Here is a 13,717-nt window from a genome sequence, read left to right as displayed (position 1 = left end):
ATGTCCATCCCTAGTAACATTTGTAACGTTAAGTACATGGATGATTTAAAAAAAGTTTGGGAACCTATTTGTAATAAAGGGTATAGTTTGTGCACTTACTTTATAATTAAGCCAAAAAAATCCACAAAAAGAAGCTGAAAAATCGAAGCAGGTTAGAGGAAAATACCTTCACAGTTCACAAATACCTTTCGTCACTGTCTCTTTCCCTTATTCTCCGTTTCCCATTCCAGCACTTAGTTTTTTCTAAGACTCAAAGCTACTGTGTCATCTTCATCTCCTTCAACAAATAACTCTCTTTTAAAACAGATTCAAGCGATTCGAACTCTTCCTCTGATCCTTCCGTTAATAAAGAGCTACCTTCCTACAAAATTCTTTTTATTCTCTGAAGGAAAAACATTCAGCATCTCCCATTTTCAGGTACTTTCCCCGATCGTCTTATTTCTGGTATTTTTTTTCTTTGGTGTCGTTTAGCGGATCAGTCATTACTATAAAGTTCAGTTTTTTATTTGTTATCTGATTAAGAAAATTATTTTTTGTTATGGGTTTTTAAGGTCCTTTACTTTATGGTATCCATGCCTCCTAAAAATGTTGCTTGATTCATTAAACGCTTTTGGCTTTCTTCGATGGGTATTCCCCATTTTTATTATTCGGGTTTTTTTTCCTGGACGTACTTGCTGGTTGGATCCAAGGAATCTGCTATTTTTTCTTCGATTATTTAGGTTTGTTTTATTTTTTATTGCTTTTATATGAATCCTTGGTTGATGCATTTAATTTTTGGGAAGAATGTGGCGCTCTACTCTTATAGACTGTAGGTAAAATAATAGTATAAGTTAGCCTTATTACGATTTAAGTGTTGTTTAATCTTTAGATTTTAAAGTGAAAATTGTTGGTATTTAGGCTCTTTTTAACAACTTTTGATAGATGTTCTTTTTTATTGATTTCTTTAGACGAATACTTGGCTTAATGCATTTAAGTCAAAGGGTTTTCATGAGAATGTAGCAGTCTATTCTTATAGCATGTAGGTAGACTAATGTAAATTAAGCCCTATTATGATTTTATTGTTCCATTTATGCTGTTGGTGGCAATGCTTTTTAATTGGCTTTTTTTTGGGGGGGGGGGGGTGTTTTCAGCCTTGTTAGTTCTATTTCCAGGCTTTATCTCTGAGGTTGTAGTTTAGGGGCAGTTGTTTTCTCATTTGACCTTGAAGATATATTCTGGTGGTAAATTTCTGTATGGTATTTTCTTCCAGCAGATGGCATTGGAACCGGCTACTCCAAGTGCCCAAGTTGTTGGAAATGCTTTTGTTGAGCAGTATTACCACATTCTTTACAATTCTCCAGAGTTGGCTCATAAATTCTATCATGATTCAAGCGTGCTTAGTCGGCCAGACTCCAATGGTATGATGACATCAGTGACAACCATGCAAGTAAGCTGCTTGGCTTGTGTTATTACTTCTCAATGTTGTTCTCTTTGTTAGTTCTAAGAGTTTCTGATCATTGATCTTTAAAATTTCTTGAGAACATTCAGCATGTCATAAGCTACTTTAAATTTCTTTAATTCTATACTGATGATGTGCATTTAATAGATGCTGATTTATTACCTACTACTTGGTTAAAGGGTGATGGATTAACCTATGATTTAGGTGATACTTATTGAGCACCTGTGCTTGAGTCTGTAGGTTTCGCATCAAGAAATTTGCAGGGTTAAACTTTTTGGAGTTAGTGTATGATGCTTCTGAGTTCTGAATACATGTCATGGAAATGGTATTCTCAATTTGGCAATAAAATATGTGTTATGCTCTGACAGTTTTCTCTTCATCTGTGACGTTTGTTTTTGCTACTATTGTTACTTTCACTAATAAATATTATCTTAGTTGGAGCTTAACTTATTTCAAATTTCTTTTTGGTTTTCATTTAAAAAAGGCGTAGTGTTCTGAAAAAATGTCTCATTCATCTGGTCATTTTTATATTCATCTCTGATTCACAATATTGCACATCCGTTTGTAAGCATGAACGTAGAACATCAATGTAGCGAACATGACAAATCCATCACACATGCTCTAGTGTGTAGTTATTATAATTTTTAGGAATTTGAAATTGTAATATTATCGTCCTTTTAAGTTTCCAATAACAAATAGCTTTTAGTTATACGGTGTTATAAATTTACAGTTGCTGTCAGTTTTATACTATCATCTGGTGCAAAGGCCTTCCAATAACATTTTTTCTTGAACAGGGTATTAATGAAAAGATTCTTTCCTTGGATTACAAAAATTATAAGGCTGAGATTAGTACTGCTGATGCTCAGAAGTCTTACAAGGAAGGGGTAATTGTGCTTGTAACTGGATGTCTAACTGGAAAGGATAACTTGAAGAAAAAATTTGCACAATCTTTTTTCCTGGCTCCCCAGGACAATGGGTACTTTGTTCTAAATGATGTATTTAGGTATGTAGAGGATGGTGAATCCTTGGAGAAACAGAAAGTTAATGGCGTTTATGATGCTCCTAGAGTTCCTTCTGCAGCAGAACATGGTAAACTTATATTGTTTTCTTTTTTCTTTTCCATATGTTTTGTTGGATTTTCTTTCAATATTCTTTTTAATTTTTGTTTGCAGAGCCTCCTCAAGGTGTGGATCCTTCTCCAACAGATGCAACAACTGCTTTTGTGGAAGAGAATCAAAATGTTGTTGAGCAAGTTGCTGAGCCATCAGACAAGGAAAGACAACTGGTTAATGAACAAGAGGCTCTTTCGGTATCCCATTCGCATTCTCATAGTAATGATATTCCAGTAGTTGTTGAATCAACTTCTTCAGCCCAAGAAGATACACCGAAGAAATCTTACGCATCAATTGTGAGTTCATACATGAATATTTACTTTCCAGTTTTTGCATTTAGTTGCTTGCTGAAATTTCTTGGTTATTGTTATAGGTAAAAGTACCAAAAGGGAATTCAGGTCCAACTAGAGTTTATGTCCCCACTAATTCCTCTAGAGTGATGCCCCGGGAAACTGAGAGCCAGCCTCTTGTGTCTCCAGCACCTGCTCCTCCAGAAGCATGTGCACCTTCTAGCATTGAATTTGATGCCACTGAGAGTACCGATATTCCTGAGGAAGGTATCCCATGTGTGTGTGTTGTTTACAAATTTAGGGTGTGCGATCTAAAATCATCATATATGCTTTCAGACTTCAGTATGAGATAACTGTGTATTAACTCTATTTAACTAACAGTTGAGGGTCATTCCATTTACATAAAGAACTTGCCCTTCAATGTGATGCCTGCACAGCTGGAGCAGGAGTTTAAGAAATTTGGACCCATCAAGCAAGGGGGTGTCCAAGTTAGAAACAATAAGGTTGGTTGCTGGCACATTGAAATTGAATGAATAATATATTACATTCTATTTCACAAACATTCATTTCTTGATATTTCTACATTCTATTTCTTCAGCAACAAGGATACTGTTTTGGTTTTGTTGAATTTCTGTCTTTGAGCTCCATGAATGATGCAATTCAGGTATGGATCATGTTTATTATATATATACATATTGAAAGAATGTTTCAGATTTATCAGTTTCTTTCAGTCCACTCTTTTTAATGCCCATGTTATCGGAGGAAGGTTTTGAAAATCATATGGGATCAGTTAAATGTTCTTGACACCACAACTCTTTCAACCAATTAAGGGGAAACAAATTTTCATCAAGAGCATCTTTAGTTTTTCATACTTTTTATTTTCTTTATATGTACAAGCTCCAAAAGTAGGAAAGTGCAGTTTTGTCTGCCTTCAGGTACTAATTAGCTTCTCAGTGCAAGCATCAAATACCGTACATTGAGAGCAAATCAACTTTTTAAGTAGTCTCTGTCCCCCCTCCCCCGATTCTAGAGCATCAATAACCGATAATTATTTATGAATATGCTGCATGTTAAATATCTGTAAAATATCAATGCCTTGTTTGTGTATATTAATTGTGCTCCTAACTTGGTTCTTCCCTATTTTTTCTAGTCAAATCCTAGTCCTTTGATCATTATTATGCAAATGCTTTCATGTTGCCATAATATCCTAATGTTCATTTGGTGTTCTGTTCTCTGCCTCATTCGGGAATGAGTGAAAACCTCTCTCTAGGTGACCTTGAAGATGTGTTTGGCTTCATTTAATATGAAGCTATATTGTTATTTGCTCATATATCTCTTGATATGATGGTGCGCTGGCCCACCATGTGCAATGTGTGATGTAGATTAATCTTTAAAGCATAGCATGATATCATGCTTATACATGAAGTGGTCATAATGCAAGGTAACTTATCATGCATGCAGCTAGGCTTTATAATTTATATGGCTCGCCTGATGCTTATCTGGTCTATCTTGCCCTTGCCTTCCGTATGCAGTATGCGATGTAGATTAGTTTTGAGATGCATAGCATGATATCATGCTGTGTTCATAATGATACCTGATTACATGCTTATACATGGTCTGGTCGTAATGCATGGTAACTTATGCATGCAGCTTGGTTTCATATGCGATATGGCTGACTGATTCTTACCTGGTCTCTGTCTGTCGGATGGGACTTTTAAGTATGCTACCTGATTCTTTAGGTGGTCTGATATTAGGATCATTTCTTATCTGCAGTTCTATGAAGATAAGCTAAAAAGAAATAGTATTGCTTGAAATGTTTCTAACTAATGTGTACATCACATCCTCATAAACCTTTTATATCCACCTGAGTTTTCTTCGACTTCGGTTTCCCTACAATAATCTGATCCCAGACATCATCTTTTATCATAATTGTAAATTCTGCGTAATTAAAATGTCAATTCCTTGCTCAAAACCTGCCATTTCCTTGCTTCTTTCGAAGTTTACATTTTGCGGCATTGCACTTATTGCATAATGAACCTTAATATTCAGGCATCACCGATTACGATTGGAGACCGTCAAGCTGTTGTCGAGATAAAGAGAACTTCAACCAGAGGTAAGTAAAAACTCTATGAACTTATCGGTACACTATTGATTTGAACTTTGTTACTCTGAAATTTGTTCGATTTATTTGTGATGGTTAATAACATAATATTGAAACTGCATGAACTATAAAGATCAAACTCATCTGATAGTCACCCCTGCTGCTGTTTCTTACAGTTGGTAATGAAAGAGGTAGCTTCCTACCCAGAAGAGGAGGGTTTCGAACCGACAGCTTCAGGGGCCGTGGAAATTTTGTTGGCAACCGAGGCTTTGGCAGAAACGAATATGGAAACCGTGGTGAATTTTCTGGTCGACCTAGAGGTTCAGCTTGGCGTGAAGGGAGAGGGAGAGGTGGTCGTTCAAGTGGACCGAAGCAGATTTCTTCGACTTCAAACCCGATCGAATAAAACTCATTTTTTTCTTGGCAGAAAAATCTTGAGGATGAGGTTAGTACGCAACATTTTGGACATATTCGAGTCGCAGACTTTTATCGTAGTTCTCGGAATATGAGAGGCAGTGCAGTAGCTTAGAGAATTTTGTGTAGGGCATGTTGTTACCGGGGCAAACTTAAAGGTCATCCTCAAGATTTGATTTATTATTTTACATTTGATGGATATCACCGAGTTTTTTAGCTGTAAAGGGATCTCTAGCTTCAAAGTTCATGACGGAAAGCGTTTCTCTTTATTCAGTTTAATTCACTATCGTTTCTTTGTTCAAATGGATATGATTTTCTTTTCTTTTTAGAGCAACATTAGACAGGAAAGAATTATATATATACATATTAAAGTTAATTGCATTGGCGGTCTCCAAACTATTACCACTCTTTTAAATTGACCCTTAAATTTTAAAATATTTTCATGTAAGGATGAGTGTTCGATCGAGTCGAGTGAAAAAATCGAGTTGATGAGTCTTGCTTTACAACTTGAAGTTGACTTAAAAAAAACTTCAGTCGAGTCTAATTTTTGAGTTTCAAATTAAATTTAATTGTAAACATTTATCATATTATGATATTATTTGATTCTTATTTAAATATGTGATACGCATACATCATACAAGTCGAAAGACTTGACTCAAACTTGAAAACCAATTCATTAATTACTAAAATTCCTAGTTATTCGAGTTGTATTTTACAACTCAATATGAACTCGAAATTTTTTAGACTCGAATTGAATAAATTGATTTTTCTAGTTAAGTCGAATTTTACTCCCCCAATTTTGTGTGCTCTAAAACAATTCCGAGTGTAGAGCTTTATGAAGTTTAATGATGTATAATTATTATTTGAAGTTTAATGATGTATAATTATTATTTGAAGTTTAATGATGTATAATTATTATTTGAAGTTTAATGATGTATAACTATTCTACTATATCATGCATATATAAATTTATGCAGACTACCTTATGAAGCTAATAATTGAGCCATTTATCATAAGGTTAGTGTTCTAGTAAAGTATTTGTACAATAACAATTCATGCAACCAATCAACATTCAATATTCATATACCGTATAGTATTTAATAGTAAAAAAATTATTGTTATTCCTAGAGATCTCAGATTCAACCACTAGAATATCAAAGTTCAATGTTAAGTGATTGAAAATTATCTTTGAACATATACTATCTTTATACTTACCCCAGATTAATAAGATATATATATCTAACCCACATTTACTTGGAATTCAAGATAAAATACATATTTAATACCTAAATTATCAATTTTAATCTATTTTGATATCTAAACTTTTAATATTTTCAAAATCATAGCTAAAATTTTATTTTTGTTTCATGTTAGTACTCGCCGTTAAAAATGATGTTAAAATAAACGTTAAATTTTAAAAAAGAACATTAAAATAAAATAAAATAAAATTTTTAATGATGGATTATTAAAATAAAACAAAAACAAATTTTAGATATGATTTTAAAAAAATAAAAATTTAGGTACTAAAACAAACCAAAATTGTTAGTTTAAATACTAAACATGTAATTTACCCTAAAATTTATTCAAGGCTAATTCTAACAATATTTTGCAGCAACATTAGTAGTAACCTACCATTTTTATATAACAAGAATGTGTGAATCAAATCAATTAACCTATCAATCAAAGACTACAAAACTGATTACAAAAATTGAGGAACACAAAGAGGGATTCCAAATGGGGGAATGGGATGTGGTTGAATTTTCACTTCTCCCACTCCCAATAGCCACTCAAGCTATGCAACATTTTTTTCCCTACCAAAACAAGTTAAGTCCCATAAATCTGTCTCTGAACAGGTGCAGTGTCAAAAGACTTGACCACTTCCATCCATGGTTTGTCTATGATCATGATGGAATTTCTCGCAAGGTGTCCGATAAATAAAACGGGGTCTCGAAAACCGATTATGTCGAAATTGTTTTTTCTACTAGTCTGTTTAGAATCTTTCTTACCGGTATCTCTCAACAAATGTTTCCATCTGGTTTTGGTGAGAGACCCTCGAAGCTTCAACAAAGCCCCATGTACCAACTCGCTTTCATCGTCTTCATGTACTCCCTTCCCAAAGTCGATCGAACACATTGCCCTACAGTTACAAACTCCATCCATTAAAATAATTTATCATAAATAAATAAAAAAACCACATAGAAATGGGATTTTATTGCAAAATAAGTTTAGATGGGAAAAAAAAGGAGAGAAACGAAACAAGTGCCGGACAATTAGCCACGATGAATATTTCCTCGTATCTCCACTTAAGCATATCTGCCCTAAAATTATGGAAGGATCATAAACTTACTGGATCTCCAAACTTCCTAAAAGCAATTAGAAAAAGCAACACTTAATCTGCCCCAAAATTTTGTGGGAGATAAGATTATCAGTTTTAAGCTAACACGATAGCAAAACAGCCGGCATATTAATTATGCAAAGATGAGAAGGTAGCAGAAGAAACCAGCGGGCACCTTGATAAAACAGCACAAACTAACGCACCTATACCCCCAACTTGGTCATGCCAATCACAATGGCTAATATATATTAAGATATGGGCTACAACGACAACATAAACACAAGTAAAATAATTAGCACCTTGCACTATAAACAACAACAGATGTTGATTTTGATGGATTGGAGGATGATGCAGGGGAGAAAGATAACCCGATAACCTCCCCAGGAAATTCTCGGTATCTTTTGGGAAGAGTGAATGTATGCTGTGTTGACCATTCACCCAATTGTCTAGCTTCCACATCAAATATATAGAACTGGTTTGAAGATGTTGTGACGATAAGCATGTTATTATTCTGAGGGGGAAAGCCACCAGCGGTTACAGAGGCACCATCCAATCTTGATATAAACCAGTGCTGCCTGGTCCAGAGAAACAAAACAAAAATAAAAACATTCAGCCGGCCTCATCACATCAACATTAATCATATATTTGAAACGGCATTATCAACTAGTAGCTATTAAGTGGCAACTAATTAATAATTTCCTCAAATGTAATTTCGTACCTTAGTGTCTCCAGACTGAATAAATATATATCTCCAAAGCAGTTGATAGCATCTAGCCAGCGGTCATCAGAACTTGTGAACATTTTCGTTATGAGAGACTCACCAGCAGGTCCATCCTCATGCTCCTGACGACAAGGGATGAAGGTATGCAGTAGTTTTGAGCTCTCCAAATCCATAATCTATAAACCAGGAAAGTAAGTCATTACCGAGGATCACACAAACACATTACCCGAACTCACATATTCGAAGGTTAAAAGAGGTTCTACACTTTGCTATTGAAAACTCTTTTCTTTGTTTCCTCCGTACATTCATATTATGTTACAATAAGCAAATGTACTAGGCTGAGTGCACATTAACACAAAATCTAAATTTCCAAGTTTAAGGTGGAAAATATTTGCTTGAGTAAGCCATTAAGAATGAGGTGAAAGACCTCAAAAACCTAAATTTTATTTATTAGGATAAAAATACTCTTTCCCCCAACCTAAAAAATAATAATCATGAGATAGATAATTAGAGAAAAATCAAAATTTAAAAACTACAAGGAGAATACAAGAAAGCCATGAGGGTAGAGGCTTACATAGATCTTTCTATCATGGCCTACTATAAGCAACCGTGACCCATCAGAGGTAAAAACCATAGAATGTGCAGATGGAAGTTTCTGAGGAAGTTGCCTTTTACTGACCGTCCATGTATTTTGGCCAGATTGTCTACTTAGTGCAAATAGGCTGGGCCTAATGAGGTCAGAATAACCGAAAAGCTCCCCTGTGTTGGACATTGCACTGCAAATGATTTTTCGACAAGCCTTACTCTTAACCCGAGCTACTTTATTAGTGGTCACGGGACCACTATAGGAGCCAGAACCCACAAACACAGAGCACATCTAACCAATTAGAAGCCTGAACCAAGAGAAAAGAAGCCCGGTTGAACCTTGTGCTAGTGACCAGTTGAATAGGAACTCTCTGAGGTGCAGGGCAAATATCGTGTGGGAGAACGTAGTAAACTCTTTAGCAGAGTATGCAAATAGCTTCGCATCATCACCAGCAGAGACAAGCATGGGAACTCCAAAATGAGCCCATTTACCATAACTGAAATCAAGGGGATTCTCCCCAGATCGAATTCTTTTTACTTTTTTCCTCTTGTCATCTTGCAAGTCTTTTGCTTCATCTAAATAACCTAGAAATTAGAAGGAAAAAAGAGAAGTTAAAATTAATAAGAACACAATTTATTTAACTAAAAACAGAAAAATGCAAGTTCAAAATTAATGAAATAAATAAAACAATAAATAAACACTGAATCATAAATATGAACAGACCTTCAGAACTGATAGGCATCGCCATTGTCAATGCTCTAACATCATGAGTATGAGCCCTTACAGAACCCACAAACACCCATTTTTTCAACATTTCAAAAGAAGATTTGTCGTTATCAGACTGAACCATCTCACTGGAAAGCTTATAAAGAATAACCTATAAAATGTAACAACACAGTAGACATTAGAGACAAGGACCAAGATTAAATTTAATAACACGATGCAGCAAAATTCTAAAAGAAAAACATTATAGTTGAAAAAGAGAAAACTATACACCAATTATTTTCTGTCCTAGTTTAAATATTTTAGCCTTAGAAAGCATGAATAGAGCACCCCAACCCCTTGCCATCCATACCTGTCCATCAGACCCAGCAGAAAACACCCTGTTATGACTTGGAGTTGCTGCCAAGGCATTCACATCACCTTTGTGGATAGAATGTGTCTGGAGAAGAGTCCCATTATCCCCATTCCAGAACTGAACAGATCCAGCATTGTCAGCACTAACAACAGTTACACACCTAAACAATAAACCAACCGTCAAAAGGAAGCACATCAACCTTTGATATAGAATATCCATTGATATTTCACAATATAATGCACAACTAAGTGCACATTCAGTTGAGATGGAAGATCCGATACGTACCTCAAAGAAAGTAATGACCATATGCAAAGCTCAGGCCCACTGCCCAAACCTCCAAAAGCAACTACACTTCGAAAAATTTCATGACCCAAATCAGCATTCCAGCCTCTACTAAACCTGCAGGAAGGTTAGTGCAGCTGTTACTACAGTAGACAAGATTAAATGGGAAAAAATAAGAGCAAACGCTCTGTAAAGCATGCACCATCAAGGATGGCAAGACCATATCTATCTCACAGATTTTGCAAAGATCCACTGAGTGGAGAGGTTTTTCACTATTCCCCCCCCCCCAAAAAACAAAAAAAAAGTCGAAGGCATGGAGTGCAGTAGCTTTGCTAAATGCTTGCTCTGCTCTTCCGTACCTTTTAAAATCAATATTTTACCCCTGAAAATTATCTATGCATGCCTTTCTTATATTTAGTATATATTAGACATATATACATACTAATACAAAATACTCCATAAATACAAGTATTATGTACACTAATCAACCATATATAGTAAAATAATAGTTAATGAACAAACTATTATAATTCATGTGTATCTACTTCAAATAACTAATAGTTCATAAACCATCTAATGCGGTGGAGCGGTTATGATGTAACCAATATCCATGGAGATAGATATTTTTAACATCCATGAAAGATAGGGGCAGAAGTGGAAGAGGCAATCCCCACCTCTGCCTTACTAATCAACCCTACATAGAAGTTCGGTAAAATTGAAATTAATAGTATAATGTCAATAAAAAAAGTAATAAATAAACAAGCATTATATGGACCAACATATTTATTGTTGTAAAAATATCATGTATCATATCAAATTCACTAGATGAAAAACTTACCCATCACTACTCCCAGAATATATCCTATTTGAGTCATGACTCCAGGTCACGCTTAGAGCACGTCCTGCAAATAGTATTAGCACCGATAAGCTCCAAGTAAAACTAAAAGCAATGACCCAGGAACAATAGCAGCTCAGGTGTAGAAATCTCACTACTAACCCGGAGCAACGATTTAAGGTAGATAAAGTTATCTGAATCAGAAACACTGTATATCCTCACAGCTCCATCATCACAAGCAATTGCTACACGTCTATCTTCCGTGACTAGTTTATGATGAAATTGTTCCGAGTCTGAAACATCTTCACTTTCCCAGTTTTCATCATCATCAGAATCATTGGATTCATATTTATTGTCCAAATAATCATTTCCAAAACTGTGAGATCTAGTCTCTTCATGAGTTGGCAGTTTATTAATCGGTGCCACCGCCATCTGCCAGATTGAAAACCCAATTGACTCTAGCACAATCTGCATAAGGGTTTAATCAAATAAATAAATAATGAATACAAGATAACATCTACTGATATCTTCCTGCAAATTAGATGGTCAATGCAACCATATATCACATTATTGCTCTCCTCGGCTCTAAGCGACATTTCAAAACTTGATCAACATAAACAATTAAACCTACACTAAGGCAACTGGAAGAAAATGAGAAAATCGACCTCGGAACTCAGGTACTACCTTCATTATTCAAAACATCATAAGAAACTAATCGAAGTATCCACTGAAGCTAGAGAGGTCGGAATCATCCAATAGAAGCCCAGTCGGGTTCAACAAATAGATTAATAAAGCAGAGATTAGGGGGGGGGGGGGATGGCAAAAGCGACCAAAATCATTGGAAAAAAAACACAACCTTCTGCTTCAACTCAAAAGGATCCCATTCCGAGACTGAGCCATCAATACTCGAGGAGAAAACCGGACGGAAGACAGGCCTTTTGATCCAATGCGACACCACACCAGTGACGAAACTCGACAATTAGAACCTCCATGAATAGTCTACACAAAGCTATCAACAAGTTAAAACTGAACTAAAACTAAAAAGATGACTGATGAAACCAGAAAAAGGTGAACGTACCAGCTGATGATGCCAGCCAACGGAGCCGGGAGAGACAAGCCAAATCTCCAGGGAGCCATCCTCACGAGTGGATGCCACGTGGGAGTAGCAAGGGCAACAACCGGAGACGGTTTCCAGTTGACTGAGCTGGTCCGGTTAGCTTTGGGGAGCATTGGAGCTGGGGCGGCTGCGATGCGTTCATCGAGACATGATCCGATATATTATGCTATTTGAGATTTTTTTTTAAATTTTCTAATAAAATATTCTTTTATTAATTCAACATAATGTAAATTTTGTTATGGGCTTAATAAAAAAATGTATAAATTATACATAAATTTGACTTTTGGTTCTTCATTTAAAAAAAAAGTATGTACCTAATATTTTATCTATTATATTTTTAAGTGATTGCGGTTAAAAAATACGGTAAATGATTAAATGACACATGTTACATTTATTTTTTCTTATTTTTTTTAATAAAATATAGTTTAAAATATTTTTTAAAAAATTGAACTTGACACATCAATTATCGTTTTTTAAATGTATGCACCTAAAAATGTAACAGATAAAATATTAGTAACTTACTTTTAATAAAAGATTCTTTAGACACCAAAAGTTAATTTTGAGTATTTTAATATCTAAACTTTCATTTGTTTTAAAATCATAACTAATATTTACTTTTTATTTTATTTTAGTATTTCTCTATTAAAAACTTAATAGAATTGTTACACATAGTATTTTTATAGATAAATTACATCAGTCATCACTTAACTATCTTTTCACTCCTAGTTTGGTCATTAAAATTTAAAAAAATAATTTAAATACTCAACTTTCAAATTGCTTATGTTTTAATCATTCTAATTTATTTTATTAATAATTGTATGACCCAACATTTTTATTATTATTTTATTAATATATAATTAAAATAAAAAAAATTGAAAGTTAAAGTAATTAAATTAGGAGTAATTTAAAATTTAAGTAATTAAATTTAAAAAATAAATTTTAATGACCAAAATAGAAGTGAGAAGATAATTGAGTGATGAATGATGTAATTTATCCATTGAAAAGTTTCATGTTAAGGGTTCTAATTTTATTGTTACTAAATAGAGAAAATTGAGTTAGGATGATTGTCCTCACATATACAGCATCTGATCCGGCTTAGTCGATTAATAAATCAGAAATTTATAATTATAAATAAATAAATAAATAAATGAGTATAGAATGTTACTACATTTTTTTATTCCCTTACATATTGATCGGATTTTAGTCAAATGTAAATGGTTGTTTCCACTTAAATGCAGCTTCAATAGAATTAAAACTACAAACAAGTAACTAAGTCTAGTAGGATTAGGGGTGTTAAAAAATATACGATCTAATTGATCTGACCCATCGATCTGGTTAAAAAATATCATGTCTTTATTTTGAAAATACTCGGTTTTTCGGGTCAAATACTCGGTCTGTTAAATTTTTC

General features: G+C 34.3%; 1 protein-coding gene and 1 pseudogene across 3 annotated transcripts; one reads left to right on the top strand and one right to left on the bottom strand.

Annotated features, from left to right (window-relative positions):
* Positions 1-204: 204 nt before the first annotated feature.
* LOC120169472 (nuclear transport factor 2-like) lies at positions 205-5,628 on the top strand. 3 transcript variants are annotated; one of them, XM_039177604.1, is made up of 9 exons: positions 220-417; positions 1,253-1,426; positions 2,233-2,527; positions 2,611-2,846; positions 2,924-3,107; positions 3,222-3,343; positions 3,439-3,504; positions 4,890-4,953; positions 5,118-5,628. In XM_039177604.1, the coding sequence occupies exons 2-9, from the start codon at positions 1,253-1,255 to the stop codon at positions 5,345-5,347; spliced, it is 1,371 nt and encodes a 456-aa protein (XP_039033535.1). In that variant the 5' UTR covers positions 220-417; the 3' UTR covers positions 5,348-5,628. The 3 variants fall into 3 exon arrangements, with proteins under 3 accessions (XP_039033536.1, XP_039033535.1, XP_039033534.1); XM_039177603.1 differs by having other exon boundaries at positions 1,250-1,426; XM_039177605.1 differs by lacking the exons at positions 4,890-4,953; positions 5,118-5,628 and adding an exon at positions 3,602-3,812 and having other exon boundaries at positions 205-417; positions 1,250-1,426; positions 3,439-3,561.
* A 1,459-nt stretch (positions 5,629-7,087) lies between these two features.
* Positions 7,088-12,422, bottom strand: LOC120169473 (annotated as a pseudogene).
* Between the last annotated feature and the right edge of the window lie 1,295 nt (positions 12,423-13,717).

This window comes from Hibiscus syriacus, unplaced genomic scaffold (assembly GCF_006381635.1).
Source record: "Hibiscus syriacus cultivar Baekdansim isolate YM2019G1 unplaced genomic scaffold, ASM638163v2 tig00111769_pilon, whole genome shotgun sequence".
Lineage (NCBI taxonomy): Eukaryota > Viridiplantae > Streptophyta > Magnoliopsida > Malvales > Malvaceae > Hibiscus > Hibiscus syriacus.
Note: the sequence above shows the minus strand (reverse complement) of the source record. Positions and strands in the feature narration are given on the sequence as shown.

What these genes read in the sequence shown, in the direction of transcription:
- LOC120169472 (XM_039177604.1), top strand. Translation starts at nt 1,253, where the DNA reads ATGGCATTGGAACCGGCTACTCCAAGTGCCCAAGTTGTTGGAAATGCT. An exon ending in AGAAATCTTACGCATCAATT is followed by an intron (nt 2,847 to 2,923) that starts GTGAGTTCATAC and finishes TTATTGTTATAG; the next exon opens with GTAAAAGTACCAAAAGGGAA. An exon ending in AAAGAGAACTTCAACCAGAG is followed by an intron (nt 4,954 to 5,117) that starts GTAAGTAAAAAC and finishes TGTTTCTTACAG; the next exon opens with TTGGTAATGAAAGAGGTAGC.